At 50.6% G+C, this 13,342-nt stretch overlaps 1 protein-coding gene across 3 annotated transcripts in view; it reads left to right on the top strand.

The window, feature by feature from the left end:
• Positions 1–13,342, top strand: part of CHD1 (chromodomain helicase DNA binding protein 1) — a 1,484,343-nt gene that overhangs the window by 760,174 nt on the left and 710,827 nt on the right. For all 3 annotated transcript variants that reach the window (XM_085632544.1, XM_085632543.1, XM_085632545.1), the window contains one exon: positions 816–995. In XM_085632544.1, the coding sequence (XP_085488670.1) occupies positions 816–995 (180 nt within the window). The remainder of the gene's footprint in view (positions 1–815; positions 996–13,342) is intronic.

The raw sequence follows: 13,342 nt of genomic DNA, 5'->3' as shown, positions 1-13,342 counted from the left end.
TTTCATTAGTGGGGTTATCATCTAGAGCTGAGGTTTTTGACCTGTAGACCGTGGATCCCTGGGTGTCCATGCCAGAACCTCAGGTGCTACACAAATGGTTGAAAAACTAATAATAAATAATAGTGCAGGTTAATGAAGTTTGTATCCATAAAAAGCAAAATGTAAAATTGAACATTTTAAAACACTATGTAAATGTGAAGGAAGTTGACATTTGAAGCTGAAAAATTAAGTAGGAGTCTTTATCTTGATTTGTGGGAGAAGTACAGAGACAGTAAACAGAATGTCATATAGATGATTGGTGGCCTCATTTGAAGTATTGGGACATGCAGACAACAAACAGAGCATGCACTACAAGCTAAAAAGACAGTGATATACGAGAGCTTAGCATGTTTCTTTGAGTTTTAGAAATAACATCAAATTTAACAAAGAAAAGCTTTAACCTGTCCATTATAATTTTGAATTTTGTATATTTATTTTTTTGAATTCAATATTTTCTCATTTATGTATTTGTTTCATGTATACTTGTTTTCCTATTTTTGTGTATTGTATTAAGATTAAAATCATAGGAAATTTATTAGGCTGTGTCCTGGCTTCCACTAGTGATTCGGTGGCAGTTAACAGAATCCAAAAGGTTAAGAACCCCTGGTGTTTCCTCTAAATCTCTGACGTTTTATTGTGAATTTGACATGATATTCTTCTGTTCTATTTTAATCTAAAATGTGCATAAGGAAACTGAAGCACGCTAAATTTACATAATACTTCATTAAAGTTTAGAACATGTACAGCTGTATGATGAAGTTTGTTTTGATCACTAGGTGGCTAACTTTTCTACCATGGAAGAAAATGACATAGTAGATGCAGAGCAGAATTCAAATTCGAAGCAGTGGGAAGACATCATTCCACAGGATCAGCGTGAACGCCTAGAAGAGGAGGAACGACAGAAGGAGCTTGAAGAAATGTACCTGCTTCCAAGAATGAGGAAATGTGCTAAGCAGGTACTTTTAACAGACTTTTTATTGTAAAATAACATTTTCTGATGCATGTAATATTTTCAGTTAGGATGGGTATCAGAGTGATTTTTGGTTGTTCCTTAACTACTGGAGAAGCACTTGCATCTGTCTACTCAATGGGGAGGGAAACGTTCTTCTTAATTTTCAATCTATTGATTGTATTTGTGTCTGTTGAGTAAATTCACCATCATGAGATATTAATGATGTCTTCAGTTCTTTTTTTACCTCTTAAAATTTTTTGTTTTCAACTTCGTCCATCATTCTAGCAATGCAAATAGATAAATATAATAAAGTATCCAGGAGAGTGAGCAGACACATGAAGATAATAGAGAATATCTGCCCAAGTGCAGGTGTCAGCGATTTACCACAGCAAGATTGGAGAAACCACAACAAAATGGTAGCAAAAAAAAGGGGCATTGATACATGGCGTTCATCATTGTGAGGCAATCTTTAGTCCTCAGCCTTAGTCCTCATCTCATACCGTCACTTCATTATCGCTTCAGCTTGCAGACCGAAACCTTCTCTCTTTCAGTTACGCTAAGTTCCCAGGAATACAATATGCGGGCTTGTGCTCCAAGATTGCCAAATACTATCCAGAGTTTTTGCAATTCTACTCTCTTTATCTTCAGTGTTAAGGCTAACACAAAGAAAGGTCTGCTTTCCTGATGCATCAGCGTACTGTTCTTCGTGGCTCGATGAACATCAAGGTCACACCGGGGCTCTTCATCAAATGGCCAGTACTCTTCTCTATCCAGCTTCTTTAGCAACAGTCTGTGCTTGTATGTCCTACAACCAGCATGTCCTATTCTGCACAGAGTATTCCACTTCGAAACCCATCTGGCTTGAGACCTTAGCTTCGTCTCAACAGCCATCATCTTCAGTACATCATTATTGTCAACTTTCTAGTGGAGTCGCTCAAAGGCCATTATATAGCAGTAAGATTTGGAGGCTTATTTATGTTCAGAACCAGCCAGTACTATAGTAGCTCACAAAGAAATCCTCAGACCTCTGATTTCCCTTTGTAAGCGACAAAACACGTATTGGCCGTCTGAAGCAAGACCAAAAGAATAAAGAAAGAAAATAAGAATTGAAATAACTTGTGTATAATTTGTGCTTACATCGTGCACTTAATGAATTGTTGATACACCTATGACGTGTGCTGAGGATTTCTTTTTATATTTGGTTTGGTCGCTATTTTGGGGAGGTTGGTGGTTCTCCTCACATTACAGCACCGTCTTCCAGATAAGTGGCTTTATGTACAAATACATGCGTTATTCTCCTGAGTGGCACCAATGTACCTAAGCATTATACCACTGTTCATTAGTAGTTACTGTAGTATCTAAGTGGATCAGGAATTGGTGTGGAAATAACCCTTTAATGACTCCACTGCCCTGTAGGACCACACTGTTGGAGTTCAGATGACGTCACTTGAAGACCCACTCCTAGTTGATTTCCCATTTTAGAATGCACACCACAGGGCTGGGGTATCATTGTGCACTCTGTGCTTATTGCAGTGCCCACTAGATTGTTCTCTTCAAAGCTAGTGCCTGGTGATATTTACTCTGAACGTGTTCTCCTTGCACGAAGAGCCCCCACTCTGAGCTAATCCCACACCGGCTGGTTCTAGCACGGTTTCAGAGAGTTGGTCCTCACTCTCCTCTTTATACTCCTTCGTCTGCAGCATCAATGAGATCTCACCACCACTGAATCAGCACCTATAATTCAAATATGCTTTGCGCCATTTGAGTGCCCTCCAAAGGAAATGGTGCTCCTGAAAGGTTCCATTCCCGGACTATAGATCCCACCCTACTACCGTCACAGAAAACTAGAACAGTACAGGTTCTGAAATTGGAAGAACCTGGAATGTTCTTCCAGTAAGGAATAGTCCACTAAAGAATACAGCTTACATCATTGGGAGAAGTGTCCCTCATACAAACCATCACGTTTCCCCCTTTTGAAACTGTTTCTACTGTCTACACACTTTTGATTACTTCTAAGAGCTGCCTTGTCCCAGCTGCCAGACTGGATCCCTCACAAATGTTGGCACTTTCAAATTATTGCTGAAAGTTAATGCTTCAAGTATACCATGAAAAATGTTGGTTCACATGGGCATCAGTCGCAATAGAACAGCGATATGTCATCAGTAGTTGAAAACAAAACATTATCAGTTTACCACGGCGAGGAAGAACCATGCAGGTAATCAATAATGCATTGCAATTAATATATCTAAAAGACACGTTAGTGATAAATTCCTTACCTTAGAATATTCCCCAGGCGTCAGTCTGGATCCGGAAAGTTTTCTGCTTAGCAGTACCCCTGCACGCCAGTAGGCAGCACCGTGCAGCTCCGCCCCCATCACCGGCGTCATGCGCGCCGGGATGACGTCACGGAGGCTTCTTAGGCGCCACCCATGCACGCTGACGTCAGTTTTTTCTTTTTCCGCGGCAAAAGCGCAGATCCGGATTGAGCACGTATCTCGGTAAATTTTTGAACACTTTTTGAGACTTTTTGTCTTCTCCTCTTGTCTCTTGATGCACAACTTTAAGCCTTGCGGGTCGTGCCACCGTAATATGTCGGTGGCGGACCCCCATGATGTCTGCCTCTACTGCCTGAAGACCGACCACGACTCCAGGGATTGTCGGGACTGCCGTGCCATGGCCCTGAAGGCATTGCGGGAGCGGCGCCGGAAGTTGCTGGAGGTCCGGCACTCCTCTCGCTGCCGCTCCGGGTCTAGGGACCGCTCGCGGGACCGCTGCCGTCGCCCCTCGGACTCTTAAGTCTTCACCTTCAGATTCCGGTAAGAGACGCCATAAGAAGAAGTCGAAGAAACGCGTTCGCTCTCCGACGTCCCCCCGTTGCTCTCCGGAGGTGGATGTGGGGGACAGGGCCTCCGTCCCTGCGGCTCGTCTGGAGCCTGGTGTCACTCTTGTGCCAATCTTACTTGTGCGGGCCCAAGACTGCCAACATCCACGGGAGCGAAGAACAGGATTTCCAATCTCCTTTAGAGTATAAACATCTACAGGAAGTAACTACTAGCAGATGAATAGTACTCCAAGGAAGATCCGGGACCAGGAAGAAGGGTGTCAGGGAAGCCCACCAGGGAGGCGAAACTCGCTCACAGTGAAGATGCAGGGAAGGCAAAGGCAGTACTGCAGGAGATACAAAATAATAAACGGGGAGAGAAGACAGAAGACACGGTTACACCAAGTGAGTTATACTGCAGAGAATGTACACCAAAGTTGAGTCTATAAAGAGTGTGTCTATAGAGAGTGTGTACCTCCCCAACCTTCTCGAAAGCAGAACAGGATGATGCCTACGTATTTTCTTGACAGCCGTGGACTCTTTCTCTTGTGTACTGTAGGCAAAGATAACTGAATATATCAATAAAGTTCGAAGATTCAATGTGGCCAAACAAAACAAAGTACTTGTAGCTTTAAGGAAAGCCAAAGCACGAAAGAGTCCTCCAATACTTCTTGGACGTGGTTCGGAAAGTAAAGGGCACACACTGTGCTGAATCTACACAGTAAATAGAGTCAAGCTTCGTTAGGGGAAGTCTCAGGGTGTTTGAAGTCCGCTGTGAGCAGGGCGGCGAAAAACGAGGTTACAATAGATTCCAAGATAAAGTTCACAAAGTTCAAAAACCAAAAAAAAGAACAAAAAAAAAAGGAACACGCAATCGGTGCGTGTAACGTACCCGTAGCAGCGGGTGGTGATGACTCCGTGCAACAAAGGACTGTCCGGTCAGAAGAATCCGGGCCGCGAAGGAGAACCAGGTACGGAAGAGGGTGCTGAGCGAAGAGATTGCAGTCAGCAGCAAGCGCGCTTCGACAGCGCTCACGGGAGGGGAGGGGCTCCTGTTCCGCTCGGTGCTTGATGAAGTCGGCGTCCAGGGAGCAAGGCAGGAATTTCCTCAGGGAATACCGAGGCGGAATATTCCAGCTATCTAGGGAGACAGGGTCACGAGGCGTGATACAGGCAAGGTCCGGGGCAACAAAGTATCAAGGCGATATTCAGACGATATCCAGGGAAACAAGAATCCAGCGAGGTTTACCAACACAAAAGCTTCGTAAGCCAAGCACTGATAGCAAGGCGGTGCTTCCATTTAAACAGACTCTCATCCCATGTGATCTTGTTGACCAATGATGTCTCTTCGAGAGGTATCGGGGCGGTACACCAGACTAACTACCTTAATGATGCATTCTGGGAATGGTAGTGTGTGAGGAGGGCTTTAGAATAGTACAGGTAGAGGAGCGTGTAACACCTGGGAGTCCCGCGGCCTACCCGCTCTACCCGGTTCCGTCGGCAACTCCCAAACAGCGGCAAGAGTTTCTTGCTCCCTTCGACCGCCTGTTTAGGCCTCGGGCTCCCGCCGGTGCGCCTGCGGGCCCAGTTTCCAGATCCTGTTGACCCGACGGCACCGCCTCCGGCGCCAGCCCCGTAGCTACTGGATCCAGCGCCCACGGCTCCGGCCCCGTTGCCACAAGGTGCAACACCGCTGGCTGCCCTTGGCTCCGGCCCCAGCGCTGCCCCCGGCTCAGCCACAGGCGCCGCACTAGGTGCCGTTTATCCCGCACCTGCCTCGGTTCTCAGAACATTTCGTTCCGACCTGGGATACTCATTGGGATGGGGCTTCGGTGCGGCCCCAGCCGGCGCCACTCCCGGCGCCGCTGGGCCCCTCTCCGGCTCCGGTCCCGCCGCTGCGACCGGCTCCTTTTACCCTGGAGCCGGATGAGGACTGGGACAGCTCCGAGGACCCCCTTGCGCAGCAGTGTGACTCCGAGCAGGATTGGGGGGATGACCTTCAAGATGCGGGTGAACTTGATGTGTCTTCCGACCTGGGGTTTGCCTCGCCTACCCCTACTATGGAGGAGGGGCCTTCCCATACTATGGTGCTGTGTAGAGCCGCGGAGGCTCTCCACCTCGACCTCCCTACGGTGGCCCTTAAGACCAACCTTCTTACGGAGGTGCTCCAGACGGCGTCTACGTCGTTGGAGCCGCTGCTACCTTTCAATGAGGCCCTTACCAAAGTCCTCTTGGGTACTATGTTGCGGATGCCTCGGGGGTGCCGATGGATAAGAACGTTGCTAGGCGTCATCGCCCGGCACCTGGTGATCCTGCCTTCTTGACCACTCACCCCACGCCTGAGAGCCTCGTCATTCAGACCTCGACATCGCAGAGTGCCTTTCCCTCGGCTCCGCCGGATAAGGACTCTTAGAGGCTGGACCAATATGGCAAGAGGTTGTTCTCCTCAGCCAGTTTTGGGTTGAGATCGGTTAATACCGCCTGCTTGTTGGGCCGTTACTCCCACACGGTGTGGGATTCGGTGACGGAGGTTCTGCCTCAGTGCTCTGAGGAGGTCCAGGCTGTCCTTTCCCAAGCAATTGCGGAGGGCACGGATGCGGCGAAGTTTGCCATCAGGTGTGGTTTGGACACAGCTGATTCGTTGGGCATGGCAATTTCCACGACGGTGGCGTTGCGGCGCCACGCCTGGCTGCGTTCCACTGGCTTCTCACCTGATGTCCAGGGCCCGCTCATGGACATGCCCTTCGATGGCTCCCGCCTCTTTCGTGATAAGGCTGACAATGCCCTGGAGTGCTTTAAAGACTCTTGTGCCACGGCCAAGTCTTTGGGTCTTTCCTCAAACTCCTGCCACAACGGGGTTTCGTTCCTTTTGTGGCCAGGGCAGGGGTACCCAGGCGCGCTCTTCCAGCAAGCCTGTGCAGAACCAGCCTCAGCGAGCCCCGGAAGTGGATTCCGCAGGGGCGGATCTGGTAACCAGCGTGCGGGGCAGTCCACTACCACCCCCGCTGCTTCTGCCTCGAAACCTTCCTAATCCAAGCTTCAGGGGGCACCCCACGCCAGTGGGTGGCAGGGTTCACCGCCACCACGAGATTACGTCAGACAAGTGGGTGCGGCAGATAATCTGCCACGCTTACTCGCTCCCCTTTCTTTCCTCCCCTCCAGCCATGCCACCTCGGTACCACCGCATGTCGGTGGATCATTTGGCTCTTCTCTGTCAGGAAGTCACGGCCCTCCTGCCCAAGGGGGCCATCGAGTACGTTCCCCATCAGGAAGTAGGGAGTGGCTGCTATTCCCACTACTTTCTGGTCCCCAAGAAGGACAAGGGGGGGGCCTGCGCTCTATCTTAAACCCCCGGGACGTCAATCGCTTCCTCCAGAAGGAGAAGTTCAAGATGCTTACTCTGGCTCAGGTCCTTTCTGCCCTGGACCCTGGAGACTGGATGGTAGCATTGGACTTGCAGGACTCTTATTTTCACATTCCCGTCCTGCCGGCCCACCGACGTTACCTGCAGTTCACGGTAGGCCAGGAGCATTTTCAGTTTGCAGCATCAGGGCAACCTGTCCGATCATGTACAGATCTCGGAGGGCACTGCACAGCAATTGCAGTGGTGGCTCACGAATCACGATTGGGTCAATGGCAGATCCCTCTTCCTTCCCCAACCGGAGCACACAGGAGTGACGGATGCTTCCCTCATGGGCTGGGGAGGCCACATGGGAGAGGCGGAGATCAGAGGTCTCTGGTCTCCGGCGGAGTCCCGGCTCCATATCAACCTTCTGGAGCTGCGGGCGATCCGGCTTGCACTGAAGACATTCCTTCCCTCTGTCTGGGGAAGTGTAGTGCAGGTGTTCACAGACAACACCACCGCCATGTGGTATTGCAACAAACAGGGCGGGGTGGGGCCGTGGACCCTACGTCAGGAGGCTCTGCGCCTCTGGATGTGGCTGGAACGTCAAGGCATCACCTTGGTGGTTCAACACCTGGCAGGTTCTCTGAACGCCAGTGCGGACGAACTCAGCCGCCTGTGCATGGTGGATCATGAGTGGCGTCTGAACTTGGACGTGGCGCAAGTTCTCTTTCAGCAGTGGCGAGAGCCTTGGTTAGACCTATTTGCCACCGAAAAGAACGCGCAATGTCATCAGTTCTGCGCGTTGGAATTTCCAAGGCGGCACTCGCTTGGAGACTCTTTTCGCCTCGAGTGGAGTTGCGGTCTGTTGTACGCCTTTCTGCCTATACCACTGCTACCCAGAGTGCTGAAGAAGATCAGGCGCGACTTGGCCCACGTTATTCTTGTGGCTCCGGACTGGGCTCGAAGAGTATGGTATCCCAAGCTTCTCAGTATGAGCATCGATCCCCCGATCTGTCTGCCTCTTCGGGAGGATCTTCTGTCGCAGCAGCAGGGTACGGTCCTCCACCCGAACCTGTCCAGCCTCCACCTCCATGCTTGGAGATTGAGCAGCGACATTTGACACCTTTCGACCTGCCTCCCAAAGTCTGTGATGTCATCCTGGCAGCCAGGCGTCCCTCCGCTAAAACGGTGTACGCCTGTAGGTGGAACAGATTGGTGGCATGGTGCACAACTAAGACTGTGGATCCCCTTTCTGCCCCTCTTTCTGAGGTTCTCCTGTTCCGTCTTTCTTTGGCCCAGCAGGGCTCTGCTCTGGGCACTCTTAAAGGTTATCTTTCAGCTATCTCTGCCTTCCTATGGCTTCCTGATCAGCCTTCTCTTTGTAAGTCCCCGGTTGTTAACCGTTTTCTTAAGGGCATTACGCATACGTTCCCACCTGTGCCCTTCATAATGCCTCAGTGGGACTTGAATCTGGTCTTGTCTGATGTGCGCTCCCTTTGAGCCCCTTCATAACTGTCCCTTACGCCTTCTTACTCTCAAGACGGCTTTCCTGGTAGCTATCACCTCTGCCAGGAGAGTGAGTGAGCTCCAGGCTCTTTCTTCCAAACCTCCTTTCTTTTCTGTTCATCTGGACAAGGTGGTTTCTATGGACACGTCCTTCTTTCTTGCCAAAGGTTGTCACACCCTTCCACATCGGGCAGACCATCTCATTGCCCATCTTTTTTTCCGCCTCCGCATCCTTCACGTGAAGAGGAGCGGCTCCACCGTCTGGACCCTAAACATGCGCTTGCATTCGATCTGCAGCGTACACCGCAGTTCCGGGTGGATGATCAGCTCTTTGTTGGCTACGTGGGCGCTAAAAGATGTCGGGCGGGGCACAAACGGACCATCTCCCGGTGGGTCGTTCTGTGCATCAAAGCATGTTACTCCTTGGCCAAGAAGGAGCCTCCTGTGGGTCTGCATGCCCATTCGACCAGGGCAACTGCAGCCACTACTAAATTGGGACGCGGTGTCCCCTTGCAGGATTTTTGTCAGGCAGCTTATTGGGCCTCGCTGCACAAGTTTACCAAGCACTACTGCCTTGACAGTCCGGTCCGGAGAGATGGCTTCTTTGGCAGTTCTGTGCTCCGGGACTTTTTGGTGTAATCTTGTTCACAGACCCACCACCGGGGTTGGTATTGCTGGGATATCTATTCGAAGGTAAGGAATCTATCACTAACGTGTCTCTTTTAGATGCACAAGTTACTACTTGTGTAACGATATATCTGTAAGAGACATTAGTTAGTGATAGATTCCTTACCGCCCCACCCATCTTCCCCGTTCTGCGAACTGATTACTAGGGTTAAGGTCATCCCCTTTTAGGGCCCTAGTTTTATGCACCAAAGGTCAGTTTCTCGCATGACTCTGCGTTTCGGCGTGGAAAGTTGTGTACAGAACTGATGTCAGCGCTCATGGGTAGTGCCTAAGTAGCCTCCGTGACGTCATCCCGGCGCGCACGATGCCGGTGACGGGCACGAAGCAGCCCGGCGCCGTCTACAGGCGCGCCTGGGTACTGCTAAGCAGAAAACTTTCCGCATCCAGACTGACGCCTGGGGAATATTCTAAGGTAAGGAATCTATCACTTACTAATGTCTCGTACAGATATATTGTTACACAAGTAGTAACTTGTGCATTCATCGCATACTTTAATCCTATGCTTTTTTTAGTGTTATAATGAAGATTCAGTACTCACACTTAATTGAAGAGGGGTGAAGTGATAGGTGATAAAGGAGGAAGGAGAAAATGTGCATCAAACATAAAAAGACGTATGTCTCCTTAAAGTTATTTTATACAGTGTAAGAGAAGTCTAAATAGGTCTATTGTCAACAATGTTTCGACGTCTGGCAATTTAAGGTCATCATCAGGACGTCGCATGAGCACCTAATATCTGGGTCGTGGTAATGAGGAGTCTGTCCGGGAGAGGTTCGGAAAAAGGCTGCAGACCTAAGAAACCTACAGCTGCACAGGTACGTTGGGGTGTGCTGGAGTGTTGGAACTCTGTTGGTAGCTCTCCCCAAGGCCCAGGGGCTCTGGGTTCACAGGTTTCCTTGGGCGTCGGAAGTCAGCTTACCAGTGAGGTCGCATCGGGGGCGCGGGATCATAGTTCAGAGGCTGCAGGCGTCGACGTAGAGTCCGGAAGGGGTCAATCCACGAGGGACTCTTTCTCAGGATCACTGTGGAGCCTTTTCTGGACCGGTGGGCCTCTTGGACTTGGCCCGTAGGCGTTGGATGCAGATGTGGCCGATGGCGGGAAAAAACAATCTGAGGATGGAGCCGAAGCCCATGCGCAGTACGGACCGAAGGAGGAGTCACCGAACTCGTGACTTCCAAAGACTGTCCAAAGAACAAAAACAAACTGCAAACATCCGGGCCCAACACCAGATGGCGATCTATGCTAAGTGTACAACTCTGCAGCTCTACATGCCAAGAACAGATGCATACTGGTAAGTAGCATATTCCTTTCTTCTGGACAGGTCTGCTGCCCACTTGAGTACAGGATTCTTTTTAGAAGGCAGACAGTCCTCCCAGGATTCTGGAGGTTGCTGGATGGGCCACTGTTCTGTAGCAGGGTCTTTGAGGGCTGCAGACAGGCTTGTAGTGCTGGGGACAAGTCAGTTGATGTCTTCCGTCTTCAAGTTTGCATGGCTCTTCTTTGTCCTCTTCTTTGTAGGTCGTCAGTAATCTGAGGAACAGGGATGCACCTAAATACTCAATTTAGGAGCATTACAGGGGTTAGAAGGTAGTAGCCAATGGGCTAGTTACCTTTAGAGTCCCTTTGTATTTCCTCTTCCCTCTGGGGAGGTGTGAGAAAGTGCCCTCTTTCTGCATGGTTGCCCCCAGTGTTTGCTGAATTGCTGATGTACTTTGACTGAGTGTGCCCTGTGCTCCTGCTAGTCAGGTACCCAGGGCCTATGTTCTTTCCCTAAAACTGCATTGAAGCCTAAACCCAATTGGCATCTCTGGCCACAGGTCAGCCCCTGGTAAATAGTACCACAGGTACCCAGGGCACTGACTAGAGAAGGCCTTTAAGGGCTGCAGCACTTATTGTGCCACCCTTAGAGTTCCTGTACCCTGACACTCACACACTGTCTCTGCAGGCTGCGTGTTTTGGTGCAGAATAAAGTGAAGAGTCGACATGGCACACATCCATGTGTGCCATGCCTACAAACCACTGCCCTGGCATACATCAGTCACCTCTTTAGCTGGGTGCACTATACTAGTGGTGAGGGTACATGTGCATGAGCCCTGTACCCCTACAGTGTCTAAGTCCATTCATAGACATTGTAAGTGCAGTGCTGCCATTAAGAGTGTATGGTGCTGGGAGTTTGCCATTACGAACTCCACAGCACCATAATGGCTACACTGAAAACTGAGAAGTTTGGTATCAAACTTCTCAGCACATTAAAGTGTGGGTTTTAATGAAAAATGCACACACGCTGAAAACTAACCTACAATTAGTGTCCATGCTGAGTGGCTGCTTTTAGCTGTCACCACCAGACATGTTTCTGGACCCATGGGTCGAGAGTCTGCTGCTCTCAGGGGCTTGAAACAATGCACATCCTGGGACGAGTTGCCAAGCCTCCTCCCCCGGGATGGTCAGGGTTCACGAAGGGGAAGCTTCATAGGCTTGCCGCCTTTGTGAGCTTTCTCAGGCTAATTGTTGCTTTCAGCAACTGGTCCCCACTGGTTCTAACCCCCACTTGGGGCAGGAGAACCGGCAGTAAAAACCAGTGAGTAAGAGAGGTGCGCCCACCTCTGCCAACTCCACCCCTCAGGTGGGGGAGGCGAGGTGAAGCACAACTCTGTCCATGCCATCTTGAAGATGGGGGGACTTAGCGAACCAGGGACAGGCACATGCCCCCTCCCACTGGAGGGTGGCATAATAGGGGGTGTACCCACCCCAGGGAAGGGACCCATTGGTCCCTGCCTTTTACCTACCTGTAACACCCCTAAATCTAGTATTTAGGGGCACCCCTGAACCTTGCTTTCTCAGAGCCAGACAAGACACAAGAAGAAAAGAAAAAGGACCGAACTGCTGTGCAGCAGCTAACAAGAGGAAGACACCCACTGACTTGGCCCTAGACCCACTGGCCTGTCTCCCCGTCGAACCTGCTCCTGCGAAATCCCGGTTTGTCCTGCAGCCAGCAACCTCAAAAACCCCGGAGGACCTGCCTTCCTTCCTTCACTTCCAAAGACTGCTTCTCCCGTGAACATCGGATTTGTTCAAATGCAAACTCTGGCAGCAGCCGGAAACCGCAAATAGGCCCCACTCTGCACCCGCCCTCCACGAACCGAGCTCGAGTGGGCAAACACCACGAGGAGACCACCCCGGCGATCCTGAACCGAGATCCGGTGACCCCAGACCTGCCTCAAGCCTCCAGCCGACGCCTGTTGTCTAAATCCAGAAGGCCCCTCTAACCGCAACCAGGAGCTGGTAAGAAGATCCGACCCCAAAAGGCACCCCTGCACCCGACCCCCCATGGCATGTGCCCAAACCAACGGTGCTTAACCAACCACGAACTTCCCAACTTATCTCTCAAAGTGGTGGTAGCACCCAGAAGTCCTTTGTCTCCCTGCCTGTAGAGCTTTCGCAAACCGGAGGTTCTCCATTGGAAACAACAGGGCATCCAACGTCGAAACAGCACCCTGCACCCGGCCGCCCTAGTGCGGCTGAGGGTGAACCTTTGGTGCTAAATTGTTTCCCCATCTGCCCTGAGCTGAAGTCCAGAAGCTTGGCTCCCACAACCCTGTGGCCTGCTCGTCAGCAGCCACAAACCGGAGGCCCCCTATCCCCCATTGGATAACATTGGGCCTCCACACTCTGCACCCAGCTGCTCTAGTGCCGCTGAGGGTGTAACAAGAGTGCATCACCTACCCTGGGGGACCCCTGCGTCTACCCCCAGAACCTCAACTCCCACTACCGAATATTTACCTAAAAAACGATAACCATATGTTCGAAGCATATGAGCTGCAGATTGTACACTTAGCATAGATCGCCATCTGGTGTTGGGCCCGGATGTTTGCAGTTTGTTTTTCTTCTTGGACAGTCTTTGGAAGTCACGAGTTTGGTGACTCCTCCTTCGGTCCGTACTGCGCATGGGCTTCGGCTCCATCCTCAGATTGTTTTTTTCCGCCATCGGGCTCG

This window comes from Triturus cristatus, chromosome 2_1 (genome assembly GCF_964204655.1).
Source record: "Triturus cristatus chromosome 2_1, aTriCri1.1, whole genome shotgun sequence".
Classification (NCBI taxonomy): Eukaryota; Metazoa; Chordata; class Amphibia; order Caudata; family Salamandridae; genus Triturus; species Triturus cristatus.
This window is presented reverse-complemented; position numbering and strand designations above follow the sequence as displayed.